Source organism: Mustelus asterias, chromosome 10, assembly GCF_964213995.1.
Source record: "Mustelus asterias chromosome 10, sMusAst1.hap1.1, whole genome shotgun sequence".
Lineage (NCBI taxonomy): Eukaryota > Metazoa > Chordata > Chondrichthyes > Carcharhiniformes > Triakidae > Mustelus > Mustelus asterias.
In genome coordinates this window covers 107,444,369-107,465,903 of record NC_135810.1, presented here as the reverse complement: position 1 = coordinate 107,465,903, position 21,535 = coordinate 107,444,369, and the positions used below count along the sequence as shown (strand labels likewise).

Genomic DNA, 21,535 nt, shown 5'->3' with positions numbered 1-21,535 from the left:
TGTTTGATCTGCCTTCAGAATGGTTAAATAAGCACGTGTGTGAGAAAAGTCTAGTTCAGATCACAAGGGGGATATTGTCACCACACCCCCAAGATCATGTTTATTTTTTATTCATTCCTGGGACATGGGCGTCGCTGGCTGGGTCAGCATTTATTGCCTATCCCTAGTTGCCCGAGGGCAGTTGAAAGTCAACCACATTGCTGTGGCTCTGGAGTCACATGCAGGCCAGGTGAGGATGGCAGATCTCCTTCCCTAAAGGGCATTAGTGAACCAGATGGGTTTTTCCGACAATCGACAATGGTTTCATGGTCATCAGTAGATTCTTAATTCCAGATTTTTAAAAATTGAATTCAAATCCCACCAACTGCCGGGATTGGAATCCGGATCCCGAGACCATTAGCTGAGTTTCTGGATTAATAGTCTAGCGATAATACCACTAGGCCATTGCCACCCCCCCCCCCCCCCCTCCCCCCCACCAATTGTCTAGTTAGCTGTAGGGAAATGTGGTAAACTGATAACGTACTCACGCAGATTGTGGGAGCAACTGATTGCCTACAACCCACCTCCACCATCCATTTGTAAAATGACCTGGGTACAAACCATGCCAGCTGGTGCCAGGAAATTGCAGTCCCATCTACTTCCAATCCAACCTCTGCCCCTGTTTTAAAAACACGTGGCCCAATAGGTCGATCTTGGTCCCACTTTCCCCTTCGCCGGCAAATGGAAAATCCAAGGAAATTGGCCTCGGATTGGAAGGTCAACCGAAAGTTGCAAGGAGTAAAAGGTTGATTTGGGCTCTTCCTGGGCATGAACGTGTCAATCTTGGACGTTCTCAGATGATTCAGTCAGGATAGCTGCCTGGGGGAAAGTGGCTGCTTACAGATGAGCTAATTCATCCGTGATGTGCTATGGGTTCCTCTGCAGTTCATATCACCAGCACTCATCCATGGCAACCGTAGGTGGCAGGATTCAGTATTAAACTAGCCGCGGCAACAGTGATAGCTGTTCAAGCTCGCGTGTGCTGTACAATTAAAATTTTTCCAACTAGATTTTCCAGTATTACCGTTTTCTCTGATCAACTGATCAGTAACAGCTCTGGAATTTCTCACACAAACACTAGGGCAGCACAGCGGTACAGTGGTTAGCACTGCTGCCTCACAGCACCAGGGACCCGGGTTCAATTCCACCCTCAGGTGACCGTCTGTGTGGAGTTTGCACATTCTCCCTGTGTCTGTGTGGGTTTCCTTCGGGTGCTCCGGTTTCCTCCCCCAGTCCAAAGATGTGCAGGTTAGGTAGATTGGCCATGCTAAATTGACCCTTAGTGTCCCAAGATGTGTAGGTTAGGGGGATTAGCGGGGTAAATACTTGGGGTTACGGGTCTGGGTGGGATTGCCCCTTAGTGTCAGGGGATTACATGGCATTACAAGGATAGGGCCTGGGTGGGATTGTTGTCAGTGCTGACTTGATGGGCCGAATTGCCTCCTTCTGCACTGTAGGGATTCTGTGATTCTTATTATAGAAGGGTCCAGCTCAGACAGCATTTTAAGACATTTTCACACTGTCTTCCAGATGCTAAAGGGTCGTTCATTCACTGTCTGATTGGCTAACACAGTGGGCCGGATGTTAAACAAAGAACAAAGAACAATACAGCACAGGAACAGGCCCTTCGGCCCTCCAAGCCCACGCCGCTCCCTGGTCCAAACTAGACCATTCTTTTGTATCCCTCCATTCCCACTCAGTTCATGTGGCTATCTAGATAAGTCTTAAACGTTCCCAGTGTGTCCGCCTCCACCACCTTGCCTGGCAGCGCATTCCAGGCCCCCACGACCCTCTGTGTAAAAAACATCCTTCTGATATCCATGTTAAACCTCCCCCAGCTCACCTTGAACCTATGACCCCTCGTGAACGTCACCACCGACCTGGGAAAAAGCTTCCCACCGTTCACCCTATCTATGCCTTTCATAATTTTATACACCTCTATTAGGTCACCCCTCATCCTCCGTCTTTCCAGTGAGAACAACCCCAGTTTACCCAATCTCTCCTCATAACTAAGCTCGAGGTCCAAGTCCTGTTGAGTTTATAGCATTTCTTTTTGAAGTCTTCTTTTCCCAGACACGGCCAGGTAGACTGAGAGGTAAAGGCAAAATACTGCGGATTCTGGGATCCGAAACAAAAACAGAAAATGCTGGAAAATCTCAGCAGGTCTGACAGCATCTGTGGAGAGAGAATAGAGCCAACGTTTCGAGTCTGGATAACCCTTGGGCTCTGACGAAGGGTCATCTAGACTCGAAATGTTTGCTCTAGATTAAGAGGCAGATTGGCTGTCTTGACAGTCGACCTTCCACACTAGGCCATGGTCAGGGAGTGGAGTCGAGAAAAGGGAGGCACTGGGGTGGGGAGCGCTTTGGGGCGGGGGAAATCGGAGACCCTGGCAATGTTGGAGCGAGGAGATTGGAAGAGTTGGTGGGGAAAAGACTGGAAGGGTCGAGGGAGGGTAAAGCAAGTAAACCTGGTAGCATACAGGTGCAGATGGTATTCAGGAAGGCAAATAGAATGCTGGCTTTTATTTTAAGGGGGCTGGAGTGTAAAATAAAGAGGTGTTGCTGCAGCTGTACAAGGTATTAGAGAGGCCACATTTAGAATACAGTGTACAGATTTGATTTGGTTTATTATTGTCACATGTATTGGTATACAGTGAAAAGTTTTGTTTCTTGTGTGCTATACAGCCAAAACATACTGTTCATGGAGAAAGAAATGAGAGAGTGCAGCATGTAGTGTTACAGTCATAGCTGGTGTGTACAGAAACATCAACTTTATCGTGGGATTATATTCATTGGAGTTTAGAAGGTTGAGGGGAGATCTAATAGAAACTTACAAGATAATGAACGGCTTAGATAGGATGGACGTAGGGGAGTTGTTTCCATTAGCAGGGGAGACTAGGACGCGGGGGCACAGCCTTAGAATAAAAGGGAGTCACTTTAGAACAGAGATGAGGAGAAATTTCTTCAGCCAGAGAATGGTAGGTCTGTGGAATTCATTGCCACAGAGGGCTGTGGAGGCCGAGACGTTGGGCGTCTTCAAGACAGAAATTGATAAATTCTTGATTTCTCGAGGAATTAAGGGCTATGGGGAGAGAGCGGGTAAATGGAGTTGAAATCAACCATGATTGAATGGTGGAGTGGACTCGATGGGCCGAATGGCCTTACTTCCGCTCCTATGTCTTATGGTCTTATGGTCTTAATGCGAGGTAGGCCCATTCAAAAGTCTGATGGCAGCAGGGAAGAAGCTGTTCTTGAGTCGGTTGATACGCATCCTCAGACTTTTGTATCTTTTTCCCGACGGAAAAGGGTGGAAGAGAGTATGTCCGGGGTGCGTGGAGTCCTTGATTATGCTGGCTGCTTTTCGGAGGCAGCGGGAAATGTAGACAGTGTCAATGGATGGGAGGCTGGTTTGCATGATGGAGTGGGCTTTGTTCACGACCCTTTGTAGTTCCTTGCAGTCTTGGGCAGAGCAGGAGCCATACCAAGCTGTGATACAACCAGAAAGAATGCTTTCTATTATGGTCTGATTTAAGGAAAGATATATTAGCATTGGAGGCAGCACAGAGGAGGTTTACTAGGATGATCCTGGGTGTGGAGGGACTGCCATACTACTTGGAATTGAGGAGAATGAAAGGTGATATGATTGAAACATATAGGATTCTTAGGGGGTTAGACAGGGTAAATGCTGGGAGGATGTTTCCACTCATGGGAGAGTGTCAGACTAGAGGCATAGCCGCAGAATCAGGGGGTGCTCATTTAAGATGGATTTAAGGGAGTATTTCTTCCCTCAAAGAACGGTGAATGTTTGGAATTCTTCACTCCAGGAAGCTGTGGAGGTCGAGTCCTTGAACATTTTCCAGGCTGAGATCGATAGGCTTTTAATCAGTTGGGGAATTAATGGTTCCGGAGATAAGGCAAGAAAGACTTAGTGAGTGTCAGATCAGCCATAGTCTTATTAAATGGTGGAGCAGGCTTGAAAGGCTGAATGACCTATTCATGTTCCTATTTCTTATGGCGGTCCTTATCTCCTTATAATCATTTGATTTTCCCGAGGCCCAGATCTAAATTTGAATTGCAGTTAAATCTGAGGCACGCAGTCAGATTATAATATTATTATTACTGTCTCCTGGAATAGTTTGGTTTAAATTGGTTGCACGCAACCCAGTTATGTCTTCTGGTTCCCATAAATTAGCTATAATCATGCTTCAAACCACACGTCGTACTCAAAATGCTGCATCTTCGTTGAGTGTATTTCTTGCTGCTTTCCACGTCACTGCTGGATTAATACCTCAGCACATGGCTGCAGTGAGATCGTGAATGTGGCACCCTCGGAGGCAAAGGAAGACCCAAACCTTGTCTTATCTCTCCGATCCACGCCTCTCGAGGCTGAGGTGACATCGTCTGCAGAACTGTGGAATAGAAGAACGTATAAGACAATTCTGCCAAGCCAGGTACTTCCCCTGGCCACACGGAGGGAGTGAGAGACATGGTGCTGAGGTAGAAAGAAGTCAACACCTCAAACATGCTGAATCCCTGCCTGAGCTGTTGAAAGGACACACCGCACATGTACAGGATCCAGTCATAAAAAACCTGGAACCCAATAAAAGTTGTAGGTGAAGGTGAGCCTTTAGGGCCATATGGCATTGAGACTGAAGCTGGTAAGGGACTGAAGCTGGTAAGAGAATGAGAAGGAACGTATGTATTCGATAGACGAGATGGTCAAATGGGTGGAAAAGTGGCAGATGGAATTTAACCCTGAAAAGTGTGAAGTGATGCACTTTGGAAGGAATAATTTGACAAGGAAGTATACTATGAAAGGTCTGAAACTGGGAAGTTCTGAAGAACAAAGGGGACCTTGGCGTGTTTGTCCATAGATCTCTGAAGGCTGAAAGGCAGGTTAATAGGGTGCTGAAAAAGGCATATGGCACACTCACCTTTATCAATCGGGGTATAGATTACAAAAGCAGGAAGGTCATGATGAAATTGTATAGAACTTTGCTGAGGCCACAGCGGAAATACTGTTTGCAGTTCTGGTCGCCACATTATAGGAAGGACGTGAATGCAGTGGAAGGGGTGCAAAGGAGATTCACCAGGATGTTGCCTGGGATGGAACATTTAAGTTATGAAGAGAGGTTGGATAGGCTTGGATTATTTTCCCTGGAGCAAAGAAGACTGAGGGGCGACCTGATTGATGTGTACAAGATTGAGGGGCATGGACTGGGTGGATAGGGAGCAGCTGTTCCCCTTAGTTGAAGGGTCAGTTACGAGGGGACACAAGTTAAAAGTGAGGGGTGGGAGGTTTAGGGGGGATTTGAGGAAAAACATTTTTCCCTAGAGGGTGGTGATGGTCTGGAATGCGCTGCCTGGGAGGGTGGTGGAGGCGGGATGCCTCACATCCTTTAAAAAGTACCTGGATGAGTACTTGGCACGCCATAACATTCAAGGCTATGGCCAAGTGCTGGCAAGTGGGATTAGGTGGGGAGGTCAGGGCCTTTCATGCGTCGGTACAGACTGGATGGGCCGAAGGGTCTCTTCTGCACTGTCAGATTCTGTGATTCTGGGCCCTACGGCGGAGCTGAAGAAAGCAGAAAAGATCATCAACTGTGTCAGCAACATCACGAACCAGCAAGACAACATCAGCAACCAGCAGTGAAACAGCAACGTCACCAGCAAGTGACACATTAGTGACATAAAGCAAACTCCTCCAAAACCAGGAACAACATGCTCACCATGGCCTGTGCAGCGTGCCAACTCGTCACTGACACTAATGAACTCCATATCTACCAGACAAAAGCACAGCTTTGTCCATCACCAAAGCAATACAGCGAGTAATAGTTTGACAAAAGTAAAACAAGCTATAAATGATTCTTAAGAGTTTCAGTTTATATAGTAATGTTGATTGCTAATCTTCTCAGCTTAGAGATTGGCAGTTATATTGATATTTTGATTTCATTTATTATTGTCTCATGTATTAGTATACAGTGAAATGTATTGTTTCTTACGCGCTACACAAAGCATACCGTACATAGAGAAGGAAAGGAGAGAGTGCAGAATGTAGTGTTACAGTCATAGCTAGGGTGTAGAGAAAGATCAACTTAAAACAAGGTAGGTCCATTCAAAAGTCTGATGGCAGCAGGGAAGAAGCTGTTCTTATCGAGACATTGTATATTTTTAAAATATATTATTTGGAAAGAGCTCGCAACTGATTGTCATGAGAACGTGGGTGGAATTCTACGGCCTCACTTGTCCCGAAACCGTAAAACCCTGCCCGAGGTCAACGTCTGTCCACTCCGATTCCCATGGCAGCCGGGCGGTAAAACACCCGCCCATATATTCCAGAGTGCCACATTCACTGTCGCACTGTAGTCACGTGCCATGTGATCAGTCTGCCAAGCCAGGTGACCTCCTGCAAAAAGTACACTTGGTGAAGCTCCAGAATTTTAAGTCCAAAGTCTGATTATTCCTGAATGATAGGAAACTGAAACCATAACACTCTCCCAGTCGAGTGTTAAAATTGCAGTTTTTTTTTCCAGCCAGGCTCGCCTGCGGGAAAGAACAGGTTAAAATTCCAATCGGCGGGAAGGCCGTGGCAGCTGTTAATGTCACCACATCGATTTGTACTTGCCCATTCGGGGAGGCAATGGCCTAGTGGTATTATCGCTAGACTATTAATCCAGAAACTCAACTAATGTTCTGGGGACCCGGGTTCGAATCCCGCCGCGGCAGACGGTGGAATTTGAATTCGATAAAAAATATTTGGAATTAAGAATCTACTGATGACCGTGAAACCATTGTCGATTGTCAGAAAAACCCATCTGGTTTACTAATGCCCTTTAGGGAAGGAAATCTGACCTACATGTGACTCCAGAGCCACAGCAATGTAGTTGACTCTCAACTTCCCTCTGAAATGGCCTAGCAGGTCACTCAGTTGTATCAATTGCTACTCGATTTCCGCCATTGGAAGTGACAGTGACATTTTAGAATTCGGACAAGCGTCCATGAAAGTGCACCATTGTTCGTAGAACTCCAAGAAAGTGTGTTAACGTTCACTGCAGACCATTTAGAAAACCTCAACTTTAAAACAGAAATAAAAACAACCTAACAGACTATCCAAACAAAGGGTTAACTTTTTCTGCTCAGAGTCGCAGAATCACAGAATACCACACTGCAGAAGAGGCCCTTCAGCCCATCGAGTCCGCACCAACGCATGAAAGGCCCTGACCTGGCCACCTAACCCCACTCACCAGCACTTGGCCCATAGCCTTGAATGTTATGTTGTGCCAAATGCTCATCCAGGTACTTTTTAAAGGATGTGAGGCATCCCGCCTCCACCACCCTCCCAGGCAGCACATTCCAGACTGTCACCACCCTCTAGGGAAAAATGTTTTTCCTCAAATCCTCCTTAAACCCCCCACCCCTCACTTTTAACTTGTGTCCCCTCATAACTGACCTTTCAACTAAGGGAAACAGCTGCTCCCTATCCACCCGGTCCATGCCCCTCATAATCTTGAACACTTCAATCAGGTCGCCCCTCAGTCTTCTCTGCTCCAGGGAAAACAACCCAAGCCTATCCAATCTCTGTTCATAAATTAAATGTTCCATCGCAGGCAACATCCTGGTGAATCTCCTCTGCAACCCTTCCAATGCGTCAACGTCCTTCCTATAATGTGGCAACCAGAATTATACACAGTTGCCAGCTGTAGCCTCACCAAAGTTCTATATAACTCCATCATTGACTTCTCTACTTTTGTAATCTATACCCAGATTGACAAGGGCGAGTGTGCCATATGCCTTTTTCACCACCCTTTTAGCCTGCCTTTCCGCCTTCAGAGATCTATGGCAAACACGCCAATGTTCCTTTGTTCTTTGGAACCTCCCAGTGTCAGACCTTTCATTGAATACTTCCTTGTCAAATTACTTCTTCCAAAGTGTTTCACCTCTCACTTTTCAGGGTTAAATTCCATCTGCTGCTCACCCGCCCATTTGACTCAACGATTACCCTACTTCAAGATTTTGCTCATTAAAAATTCCTCGGGTGCAGAATGTTCATTGGGTTTCTTTTTGGACTTCTGCCCATTTTTTGCTTTCTGCTGTCTTGAATTTAGTTCAGTTATTATATGTAAAAACCTGACTACATCCTGTCTAAATTACTCAATTGTATTAACCCGTCAAGAGTTGCAGCATTGCTAGACTTTGCAGTCAAACAATGTGATTACTCATTCCCCAGTTGGCATTGCTTAGCCCTGCTGCCTCACTGCGCCAAGGACCCGGGTTCAATTCCAACCTCTGGTCTGTGTGGAGTTTGCACATTCTCCCTGTGTGTTTCCTCTGGGTGCTCCGGTTTACTCCCACATTCCAAAGACCTGCGTGTTATGTTGGTTGGCCGTGCTAAATTGCCCTTCGTGTCGGGGTAAATTGGCAGGGTAAATACGGGGTTAGGGCCTGGGTGGGGATTGTGGCCGGTGCAGGCTTGATGGACCAAATGGCCTCCTCCTTCACTGTAGGGATTCTATAATTTACTATAGAAATTAATGTATTTTTCACCAAAAGAGTTTGATTTTCCTGATGGTCAGTTTTCCACGTGAGGGAGAAATATTGCACACTAATGTTCTGGGCAAGCTGTTATTTTGAAACACTAAAATATGTCTGCAATTCACCACGGCAAATAAATAACTGGCTGCTGCAGCTTACTGTAAATACATGGTTGGCTTAATCTCAGCAATGTTTGCTCACCGGTAGAGGCAGATATTTGCTTTATCTGATTTGCTTGCATTGCTTATTGGCTCTTAAACTTGTGGCAAACTGCACCGTGTTGAATCCACAAAGATGGGCTTTAAAACCTGATGTGATCGGAGTCTGGCAATGTCATCGGCTGAGGCAGGAAGTGTTTCTTTTTAGTTCCCTTGCAGTTTTGCGGAGAACAGCTGCGCTTGCATCACGGTTCCCACTCGCTCCCTTTGACTCGCTCCTTTCCCCCACAACCCCTCAGTCCCTGGGTATTTTCTGACAGCTTATTCGAATGATCGTTTCTCATGATGGGTGGGTGTGTTATTCATAGAATCATAGAGTCCCTTCAGTGCAGAAGGAGGCCATTCGGCCCATCGAGTTGGCACCGACCACAATCCCACCCAGCCACTATTCCATTAGCCCCATATATTTACCCTGCTAATTCCCCTGACACTAAGGGGCAATTTAGCATGGCCAATTCACCTAACCCACACATCTTTGGACTGTGGGAAGAAACCGGAGCACCCGGAGGAAACCCACACAGACACGGGGCAAACGTGCAAACTCTGCAAAAACAGTGACCCGAGGCTGGAATTGAACCTGAGCCCCTGGCGCTGAGGCAGCAGTGCTAACCACTGTGCCACCGTGCCATTCTTCAGGGTGGGGCATCACAGCCATCCCAATCTCTCATCTGCACGTATTCCACTTTCCATTCTGGTTCTGATCAGATTTGAGAGCTGAGTCTGATTTTCTCCCCCCCCCATCTTCCACCCCCCTCACCCATGAATGGATATGGCAGCACTGTGGCACAGTGGTTAGCACTGCTGCCTCACAGCGCCAGGGGACCCGGGTTCGATTCCCGACTTGGATCACTGTCTGTGCGGAGTTTGCACGTTCTCCCCGTGTCTGTGTGGGTTTCCACCGGGTGCTCCGGTTTCCTCCCACAGTCCGAACGATGTGCTGGTAAAGGTGCATTGGCTGTTCTAAATTGCCCCTTGGTGTCCAAAGATGTGTAGGTTAGATGGATTGGCCATGGTAAGTATGTGGAGTTACGGAGATAGGGTGGGGGAGAGGGCCTGGGTAAGTTACTCTGTCAGAGAGTCGGTGCAGACTCCCTGGGCCGAATGGCCTTTCTGCACCGTAGAGATTCCATGAAATGTTGCCTCAGATGAGAATGGTGATTTTATTTTGCGGTAATTGAGCAGTATTTAAGTTTTATTTTAACTAATGAATTAATGGAAGATGGTGGTGAGCTGCTTTCTTGAACCACTGCTGTCTGCGTGGTGTAGGTACATCCACAGTGCTGCTAGGGAAGGAGTTACGATTGTACTAAATCCGACACCTGGACTTTATGATAAGGAATGAGTTGGAAGGGTTAAGATAAAAGTGCCAGATGGTAAAAGGAAAACTTAGGTGTAGGTGTGAAGTTCCTCTGAGGCCTGAAATTAAATTAATGTGTGTGTGCATACGTGTGTGTGTGTGTACGTACACGTGTGTGTGTGTGTGTGTGTGTGCACATGTGCGTGTGTGTGTGCACGTGTGCGTGTGTGTGTGCACGTGCGTGTGTGTGTGCACGTGCATGTGTGTGTGCACGTGCGTGTGTGTGTGCACGTGCGTGTGTGTGTGCACGTGCGTGTGTGTGTGCACGTGCGTGTGTGTGTGTGTGCGCGTGCGTGTGTGTGTGTGCACGTGCGTGTGTGTGTGTGCACGTGCGTGTGTGTGTGTGCACGTGCGTGTGTGTGTGTGCACGTGCGTGTGTGTGTGTGTGCACGTGCGTGTGTGTGTGTGCACGTGCGTGTGTGTGTGTGCACGTGCGTGTGTGTGTGTGCACGTGCGTGTGTGTGTGTGCACGTGCGTGTGTGTGTGTGCACGTGCGTGTGTGTGTGTGCACGTGCGTGTGTGTGTGTGCACGTGTGTGTGTGTGTGCATGTGTGTGTGCACATGCGTGTGTGTGCACATGCGTGTGTGTGCACATGCGTGTGTGTGCACGTGCGTGTGTGTGCACGTGCGTGTGTGCGCGTGTGTGTGCACGTGTGTGTGCGCGTGCACATGTGTGTGTGTGCACGTGCATGCGTGTGTCTGTCATCTTCAGGCAATCTCCTCTTGGAAGTGTCGAGCACAGATCAGTCATCAGAATATAACAGAGTAACTGTTTCTCACCCTATCCATGCTCATACTTGGTGTGCACTCTCTGTAACTTAATTTAGCTTATCTGTGGAGTTTCTAAATGACCACTGTTAGCGTGTGTTAAATGCAAACTGTAGCATGATAAAATAGTGCTTCTTGCTATTTGAGTGTTTAGGAGCCTCTTGGCAGTCACTAAGTGAATTGCGATATTCTGCTTTGTCGACACTCTGCTGAGAGTGGGAATAGGCAGGTTTCCATCCTCATCTCATTGAACGTAGATCTGGAGTTTAAACTTTAGCTTTTAAATGTCCACCAATGTTTTGTGATAGTGTTTTATTAAATGACTACAGGGAACCAAAGAATCATGATCTTCAAACGCCATATTTTATGAAGCCACCAGATTGTTTAATGACATTTAATTAATTTAGAACATCACAAAGATCTCCACGAAAGTTAGCGCGGTACCAATTTTTCTTCTTTGTAAACAGGATATGAGTGTCGCTGGCTAGGCAATATTACCTATCCCTAATTGCCCTTGAGAAGATGGTGGTGAGCTGCCTTCTTGAGCTGCTGCGGTACATTTGTTGTAGGTGCTGTTAGGAAAGGAGTTCCAGGATTCTGACTCAGTGAGGAATGTTCGAGGGAATGACTTGCTATTTCCAAGTTAGGAAGGTGTGTGTCTTGGAGGGAAACTTGCAGATGGTAGTGTTCCACTGCACCTGCTGCCCTTGCCCTTTGAGGTGGTAGGGATGGCAAATATGGAAGGTACTGCTGAAGGAGCCTTGGTGGGTTGGCACACTGCGTCTTGTAGATGTGCACACTGCTGCCACTACGCGTGGGTGGTGGAGGGACCGGATGTTTAAGATGATGGATTGGGTCCTCGTCAAATGGGCTGCTTTGTCCTAGATGGTGTTGAGTTTCTTGTGTGTTATTGGAGCTGCACTCATCCAAGCAAGTGGAATGTATTCCATCACACTCCTGACTTGTGCCCTGTAGATGGTGGACAGGCTTTAGGGGGGGATCAGGAGGTGAGTTACTTGCCACAGAATTCCCAGCCTCTGACCGGCTCTTGTCGCCAAAGTATTGAGATGGCTGGACCAGTTCAGGCTCTGGTCACTGGTAACCCCCAGGAAGTTGACAGTGGGGGATTCAATAATGGTAATGCCACTTACTATGAAGGGGTTATGGTTGGATTCTCTGTTTTTGGAAATGGTCGTTGCTCGGCACTTGTGTGGCGCGAATGTTACTTGCCACTTGTTAGCCCAAACCTGGATAGTGTCCAGATCTTGTTACATTTGAACATGGACTGCTTCAGCATCTATGGGGTGGTGAATGGTGCTGAACATTGTGCAATCATCGGTGAACATCCCCACTTCTGACCTTTTATGAGGGAAGAACTGTAATTGATGAAGCAGCTGAAAATGGTTGAGCCAGAGTACAATCCTGAGGAACCCCTGCAGAGATGTCCTGGAGCTGAGATGATTGGCCTCCAACAAACACAACCATCTTCCTTTGTGCTAGGTATTGACTTCAGTTTTGCTTGGGTTCCTTGATGCCACACTTGGTCAAATGCTGCCTTGACATTAAGGGCTATCACTCCTCTCCCCTTCTGAGTTCAACTCTTTTGTCCATGTTTGAACCAAGGCAGTAATGATGTCAGAAGCTGAGTTGGCCTGGTTGAGCCCAAACTGAGCGTCAGTGAGCAGGCTTTTGCTGAATGCTGCTTGACAGTACTGTCAAAGACCCGTTCCATCACTTTACTGATGATAAAGAGTAGATTGATGAGGATAGGGCAGTGGATATTGTCTACATGGACTTCAGTAAGGCCTTTGACAAGGTCCCTCATGGCAGACTGGTGCAGAAGGTGAAGTCGCATGGGATCAGAGGTGAACTGGCAAGGTGGATACAAAACTGGCTCGGTCAAAGAAGACAGAGGGTAGCAGTGGAAGGGTGCGTTTCTGAATGGAGGGCTGTGACAAGTGGCGTTCCTCAGGGATCAGTGCTGGGACCTTTGCTGTTTGTGATATATGTAAATGATTTGGGGGAAAATGTAATTGGTTTGACTAGTAAGTTTGCAGACGACACAAAGGTTGGTGGATTTGCGGATAGCGATGAGGACCATCAGAGGATACAGCAGGATATAGATCAGTTGGAGACTTGGGCAGAGAGATGGCAGATGGAGTTTTATCCGGACAAATGTGAGGTAATGCATTTTGGAAGGTCTAATACAGATAGGAAATATACAGTAAATGGCAGAACTCTTAAGAATATTGATAGGCAAAGGGATCTGGGTGTACAGGTATACAGGTCACTGAAAGTGGCAATGCAGGCAGAGAAAGTAGTCAAGAAGGCATACGGCATGCTTGCCTTCATCGGCCGGGGTATTGAGTTTAAAAATTGGCAAGTCATGTTGCAGCTTTATAGAACCTTAGTTAGGCCGCACTTGGAATACAGTGTACAATTCTGGTCACCACACTACCAAAAGGATGTGGAGGCTTTGGAGAGGGTACAGAAAAGATTTACCAGGATGTTGCCTGGTATGGAGGGCATTAGCTATGAGGGGAGGTTGGAGAAACTTGGTTTGTTCTCACTGGAGCGACGGAGGTTGAGGAGAGACCTGATAGAAGTCTACAGGATTATGAGAGGCATGGGCAGAGTGGATATCAGAATCTTTTTTCCCACGGTGGAAGAGTCAATTACTAGAGGGCATAGGTTTAAGGTGCGAGGGGCAAGGTTTCAAGGAGATGTACGAGGCAGATTTTTTACACAGAGAGTAGTGGGTGCCTGGAACTCGTTGCCGGGGGAGGTAGTGGAAGCAGATACGGTAATGACTTTTAAGGGGCGTCTTGACAAGTACATGAATAGGATGGGAATAGAGGGATATGGCCCCCGGAAGCGTAGGGGGTTTTAGTTAAGTCGGGCAGCATGGTCGGTGCAGGCTTGGAGGGCCGAAGGGCCTGTTCCTGCGCTGTAATTTTCTTTGTTCTTTGTTCTAGACTGATGGGGTGGTAATTGGCTGGGTTCAATTTGCCCTGCTTTTGGAGACAGGATATACCTGGACAATTTTCCACCTTGCCGGGTAGGTGCCAGTGTGATAGCTGTACCGGAACAGCTTGACTTGTGGCATGGCTAGGTCCGGAGCAAAGGCTGCTCTGTTTTCAGGGCCCATAGCCTTTGCGGTATCCAGTGCCTTCAGCTGTTTCTTGATATCATGTGGAGTGAATCAAATAGACTTGAGACTGGCTTCTTTAATGCTGGGGACCTCAGGAGGAGGCCGAGGTGGATCATCCACTGACCCCTTAGATTGAAGATGTGTTTGGCTCTTCCGCCATTGAGGATGGGGATATTTCTGGAGTTTGTTTCTCCAGTGGATTGTTTAATTGTCCACCACCATTACAACTGGAGATGGCAGGATTGAAGAGCTTAGATATGATTGGCTGGTTGTGGGATAGCTTACCTCTGTCTTTCACTTGTTGGTTGTGTTGTTTGGCACACAAGTCATCCTGTGTTTAGTTCCACCCCAGTCTGACACCTCTTTTTTAGGTATGCTTGGTGCTGTTCCCTGCACGCCTACCTGCATTCTTGATTGAACAAGAGTCGATTCCCTGGCTTGATGGCAATGGTAGAGTGCAGGATATGCCAGGCCATGAGGTTACCGTTTGTGGTTGAGTGCAATTCTGCTGCTGCTGATGGCCCTCAGTGCCACATGGATGCCCAGTCTTGATCTGTTCAAAAGCTGTTCCACTTAGCACAGTGCTGGTGCCACATGACATGATGGAGGATGTCCTCGAGGTGAAGAGAGGACTTTGTCTCCAAATAGACCCGCATGGTGGTCATTCTTCCACATGTTGTCAAGGACAGGTGAGTCTGCATCAGGTAGATTAGTGAGGACGAAGGCGAGTAGATTTTTCCCTCTTGTTTCCCTGGCCGCCGGCCACAGACTCAGTCCAGCAGCTATGTTCTTTAGGACCCGTGATGTGGAGATGCCGCTGTTGGACAGGGGTAAACACAGTTAGAAGTCTCACAACACCAGGTTAAAATCCCAACAGGTTTATTTTGGTAGCAAAAGCCACTAGCTTTCGGAGCGCTGCCCCTTCGTCAGGTAAACTTACCTGACGAAGGGGCAGCGCTCCGAAAGCTAGTGGCTTCTGCTACCAAATAAACCTGTTGGACTTTAACCTGGTGTTGTGAGACTTCTTACTGTCTTTAGGACCCAGCCAGCTTAGTCAGTAGCAGCGTGAGGCAATAAATAATGACCTAGCCAGGAATGCCTACATCCCCCGAATGAATAAAAAAATCTTACCTTGTCCGAATCTGCACGCTAATGGAAACTTTAATACCCAAATGTGTCTAACTGTGGAGATATAGCGCCATGTAGTTATGTCTGCAGTTTATTATTCACTGCAGTATAGGGTTGAGTGTCAAGACATTCACTGGAGTAAAGCTTGACCCTTTCTGTCGAAAGCTCTTAGCTCTCTGAACCCTTCTGACATTTAGTCAGTGCGAAAGCCAAGTGTTGCTATTAGCTCGATAATATACCAGTGATGAGCAGAACCACTTCCCGATCAGGAAATCATTTCAGTTTGCATCGAGAGGGAGAGACGCTTTGTCCAGGATAATTACATTTTATAACACCAATTGCACTTGATTATACTCTTCAATGAAATATAAAAGCAAAATATTGCAACATTTTCATTGGAGCGTGTATCCTGTGTGATTTTGCTTTACAGCATAATTGACCATGTTAATATAGTGACTTCCTATTTTCTTCCAAGAGAGATCAAGATCAAGAGTTTTTGAATAGTTAAGTTGATTTCGCAGTAGCTTTTGTTGTGTGTGTCTAATTTGTAACTGGAATAAACTTCCTCAACTATTTATACTTTATGGTTTCAATCTAATTTATACGGGTGAAGATTTCCTTTCTGGACATTGTGTACAGTTCTGGGCATCACGCTATAGGAAGGATGTGAATACATTGGATAGAGTGTAGAAGAGATTTACAAGGATGGTTCCAGGGATGACTTTAGTTATGAGGATAGATTGGAGAGGTTGGGACTGTTCTCCTTAGAGAGAAGGTTAAATGAAGATTTGAGGGGTCTGCACAGTGATAGGGAGAAAATGTTCCTGCTCATAAAAGTTCTCAGGATGACGTCAGAGTGTGGCGACTTCTTGCAAGCTGTCCTCAGCATGCCCTCTGATTCTATCTTTCATTCTCATTCTCTGCTTTTAAAACTCTACTCTCACTCTTATAAACTCTCTAACAATGCTCTAATTAAATCTCTCACTAGATTTGGTGATAACAGCTTCCTCCCTGCTGCCATCAGACTTTTGAATGGACCTACCTCGCATTAAGCTGATCTTTCTCTACACCCTAGCTGTGACTGTAACACTACATTCTGCACTCTCTCTTTTCCTTCTCTATGAACGGTATGTTTGTCTGTATAGTGCGCAAGAAACAATACTTTTCACTGTATACTAATACACGTGACAATAATAAATCAAGTCAAAAAGGATCTAGAATGAGAGGGTACAGATTTAATGTGATTTGCATAAGAAGCAAATGTGATGTGAGAAAAAACTTATTCACACAACTAGTTGGGGTCTGGAATGCCCTGTCTGGAAGTGTAGTAGAGGCAGGTTGAAGTTTGTTTATTTATTTGTCCAAGTAGGCTTACATTAACACTGCAATGAAGTACTGTGGAAAATCCCCTGGGCGCCACGTTCCGGCGCCTGTTCGGGTACACGGAGAGAGAATTTAACATGGCCAATGCACCTAACCAGCACATCTTTCAGACTGTGGGAGGAAATTGGAGCACCCGGAGGAAACCTACGCAGACACGGGGAGAACATGCAAACTCCACACAGACAATGAACTGAGACATTCACGAGGGTATTGGGTGATTGTTTTGAATAGAAACAATGTGTAGGGGTACGGGGAAAAGGCAGGAGAATGGCACTGAACCACGATGGTCGGTTGGGGAGCTGGTGCAGACACGATGGGCTGAATGGCCTCCTCCTGCGCCATGACAATTCTGAGATTATTAAGCAGGCATCTGATTTTATTAAACATTCGGAAGAAATTTCCCATACCGCAGAAGAAGATTCGAGTCTGGTCCAAGAGGTAAGTTGTATCGAAGGAGAGTTTACCCTCGTCACGTTGTGTCCAAATCATGTAACCTCGTTGTTCTAGAATTTCAACCCTCTTATCTCCACATCACATCAGCTATCTGTGAAATTTAACCACTGTCTTACCCATCAACCACCATACTTTCTGGCAATCGGTTCCAGTTCTTGCACATCCTGTGCTTAAAGGAAATTAACATTTGAAAAGGAAACATTTACATGTGTCCCATGTGACCACATTGAACATTTAGGTTTGACTAATTGGACAACTCCCATAAAGAGCTGACACATATGTGACTATCTTCTGTGATGTTTGTTTGATTTTTAATGTCTTACACAGAAACATAAAACTAGAAGCGGGAGTAGGCCATTCGGCCCTTTGAACCTGCTCCGCCATTCATTTTGATCATGGCTGATCATTGAATTCAATATCCTGATTCCCCCCTTCCCCCCATATCCCTTGATCCCTTTCGCCCCAAGAGATATATTTAATTTCTTAGATTCAGCCTCTGACTTGCCTGACATCCAGTTTTGGATGAATAGCGAAGCCCAGTGTCTTCAGTTCCCATCCCAAACTCTGCTCCTTCGCCACTGACATCATTCCTCTCTCCACAACTGTCTGAAGCTGAATCAGACTATTGACAAATTCTGTGGGCGGAATTCTCCCAATCTGGGACTAAGTCCGAAAGCGGGAGGGGGGAATGTGGCACATTTCCCACTGTGCAGGACGGCGGGAAACCACGCCATATCTTCCGACCCCAACTTCATGCATCTGGAGGTTTTGTGATGTATTCGGTGGAGGGGTGGGGATGATCGTTCGAGTCCCACCATGATACCTGGGTGCCATATTGAAAATGCACCCAACATCCACTGATCCACCATTGAAGAAATGAGATGGATTTCCCCTCTTAGACAAGAAGATGGACTTCCTCAAAAAGAAGCTAGACCTCCAGGAACGCTCAGAGGGTGGAAGATGGACCTCCTCAGTGACACTAAATCTGGAAGGTCAGCCTGTAGATGCTCCCCCCCACCCACTGCTATGGCATTCCAGGATCCAGGATTGCTGGCAGCCTCAGGCTTTATTCAGCAAAGACCCGATTCTGCATGCCACATGGGCGGCGTGGTGGCTAAGTGGTCAGCACTGCTGCCTCACACTGCCAGGGACCCAGGTTCAATTCCTCCACTATCTGTGTGGAGTTTGCACATTCCCCCCGTGACTGTGTGGGTTTCTTCCAGGTGCTCCGGTTTCCTCCCACAGCCCAAAGATGTGCAGGTTAGGTGAATTGTTATGCTAAATTGCCTCTTAGTGTCAGGGGGACTAGTAGGGTAAATACATGGGGTTATGGGGATAGGGCCTGGGTGGGATTGTGGTCGGTGCAGGCTCGATGGGCCAAATGGCCTCTTTCGGCACTGTAGGGATCCTGTGATTGTTCCAGACGTGTTTTGCCACTGGTGTCACGGAGAATTGGGAGTGGGGAATAGATTCCAGCAGGGTCCTCATCTGCATCCCGCTAATGGGATGCAAATCCATTTCACGCCAGCCTCCAGCGGGTTTCCCGATCTGCCATGGTGGGCACCAATGGACATTCCCATGGGAAACTCATACTGGTGTGAAACCGATATTTGGACTCCTGCCGAAATCACCCACCCGCCCCTCCCCCACCCACCGAAGGGGCCAGGCGAGACTTCCGCCCATATCTTACTTCAATCTCTGTACTGTCTTGACCCAGCCTGAGCCCAACATATCCGGAGACTCATTCCCTTGTAGCATCTCGACTCTGATATCTCCTGGCTACCTTCACACCTTGCATCCCACCCCACCGCCCGCAAATGTGAAGCTATTACTATTGGGAGTGCGACCGCGATCAATGCTGGGGTTTCAGCTATTTTCAAACTATGATCAATGATTTGGATAAAGTGACCGAATGTATGGTAGCTAAATTTCGTGGTGACATAAAGATGGGTAGGAGAGTGAGTTGTGAAGAGGACATAGAATCATAGAATCCCGACAGTGCAGAAGGAGACCTTTCAGCCCATTGAGCCTGCACCGACCGCAATCCCACCCAATAACCCCACATATTTACCTTGCAATTTGGCATGGCCAATCCACCTAACCCGCACATCTTTGGAGTTTGGGAGGAAACCGGAGCACCCGGAGGAAACCCACGCAGACACGGGGAGAATGTGCAAACTCGACAGTGACCCGAGACTGGGATTGAACCCGTCACTGGCGCTGTGAGGCCACTGTGCCACCCATCATTAATGAGACAGCAGAGGAATTTAGATAGATTAAGTGAGTGAGCAAACATTTGGCAGGTGGAGGGTGTGTCATTGGGAAAATGTGAAGTTGTCCACGTTGGCAGGAAGGGAAAGAAGTAGCACAGTAAAATATTTGTTATCCAACATGCTCAGGGAATGGGTGGTGCCAGTTAATCAAAAATGCCAGTTAATGAGGAGTTAAATTACTCCAGATACGAGACAAGGTGCTGTATATCTTTGCTCAGACACAGTAGCTAAAACTGACCCACTAATTGCAGTGCAAAACGTAACAACACAGTGTTGGCACGGTAGCACAGTGGTTAGCACTGCTGCCTCACAGCTCCAGGGACCTGGGTTCGATTCCCGGCTTGGGTCACTGTCCATGTGGAGTTTGCACTTTCTCGCCGCGTCTGCTTGAGTTTCCTCCGGGAGCTCCAGTTTCCTCCCACAGTCTGAAAGATGTGCGGGTTATGTTGATTAGCCATGCTAAATTGTCCATTAGTGTCCATGAGATGTGTAGGTTATAAGGATTAGCGGGATAAATATGTTGCGGGGATAGGTCCTGTCTGGGATTGTTGTCAGTGCAGACTTGATGGGCCGAATGGCCTCCTTCTGCACTGTAGGGTTTCTATGATTTCAATGAACAATTTTGGCAGATTAAAGAATCTATTTTTTTTTCTGAAAGAATGCATCATCTGAACACTGGAAGTGATTGGCTATTGGGAAAAATGATCAAGCTGCCAGAAGTCCTGGTAATCTTATTGCTAGATTCCAGCCAGTTAAAGTTGCTGCAAAGTCTCTTGATCTTCTTGTGAGATGATGCAGTATAAGTGGCCAGCAGGTCCAGGGGTTACGAACTCCCGACAAACAGCCAGTCTGGTGCAGATGGGTGACAAGGCGTGGATACCTGTCCAGGTGCCATTCAAAGATGGCGGCCGGACATTCGACCCCATGAGGTAACGGCGGAGCTGGCGTGTTCCTGTCCATCTTCACCACATGATTGGCCAGGGCCCTCACCTCTGCATATTTAATTGACTTGCCGCCATGTGGTCAGCTCTACCTCTGACCAGAAGTGTTGCATGTGAACTTTCATTTCTGTGATCACCTCTCATTTCTCCAAGTAGTTGATAACGCCCCTGTGATGTGTTGAGGAAAGTTGTACTGTATTAATGACGTTGTTTGCCTTTTATGGACCCTCTCCACTGTTCCTTAGCCAGAAATTAATTCTCCAATGGGTTTTAAAAGGTAGGTTCAAATGCATAGGTGTCACTGAAAAACTTGTGCTCATGCAGTCATATGGCATAATCACTATTAGTGCCTTATGTACTGCCATGTAATATAGCAGAAACCAATGAGGGGGAGGCAATGATGTAGTGGTATTATCGCTGGCATATTAATCCAGAAACTCAGCTAATGTTCTGGGGACACGGGTTTGAATCCTGCCACGGCAGATGGTGGAATTTGAATTCAACAATAAAAGATCTGGAATTAAGAATCTACTGATGACCATAAAACCATTGTCGATTGTCAGAAAAACCCATCTGGTTCACTAATGTCCTTTAGGGAAGGAAATCTGCCGTCCTTACCTGGTCTGGCCTACATGTGACTCCAGAGTCACAGTGATGGTTGACTCTTAACTGCCCCTCCAAGGGCAACTAGGGATGGGCAATAAACGCTGGCCAGCCAGCGATGCCCATGTTCCCTGAATGAATAAAGAAAAATATTGTTCTAATGTTCCAGTTAAAGTTGTATTTAATGGGACTGGCAGAGCTCAGGTGGGAGAAAATCTTTGGCTAATCGGAATTTTCTCTTGTTGCAGAGTATATAAAAATGAAAAGAGAGCTGGACTTTCTAAAGACAACCTCTTACTTCGAGGCTGTACGATCAGAAATACAGAAGAAGTTGTGGGGATCGTAATCTATGCAGGTATGTGTGTGTACCAGTGCATGCGTTTACAAGTACAGGCGTGTACAAGTGTGTGTATATGGCTTTACAAGAATATTCCTTTTAAGAGCCTGGGTATTTCTCAGTTAGCGTCCTACCCTAATTCAAGCACTTCATTTGCTCTTAATGTACTGGTAGCCACCCTGAGAGTCCAATTTATTTCAACAGCATTAGTCGGTATAATATCTTGTGGTTTCCTGATTTGTGTAACACGATCTGGTTTCACTTCTGCCCCGCACAGTGGCAGGGTAGTGTGGGTAGAGGGTGGTGGATAGTTGGGAGGGGTTTGGGCTGCCGTTTGGGGGTTGGGGTAG

At 46.8% G+C, this 21,535-nt stretch overlaps 1 protein-coding gene across 1 annotated transcript in view; it reads left to right on the top strand.

Annotated features, from left to right (window-relative positions):
- atp10a (ATPase phospholipid transporting 10A) overlaps positions 1–21,535 on the top strand; it is a 187,436-nt gene that overhangs the window by 94,358 nt on the left and 71,543 nt on the right. Inside the window, exon 4 of the mRNA XM_078222415.1 lies at positions 21,097–21,203. Within this exon, the coding sequence (XP_078078541.1) occupies positions 21,097–21,203 (107 nt within the window). The remainder of the gene's footprint in view (positions 1–21,096; positions 21,204–21,535) is intronic.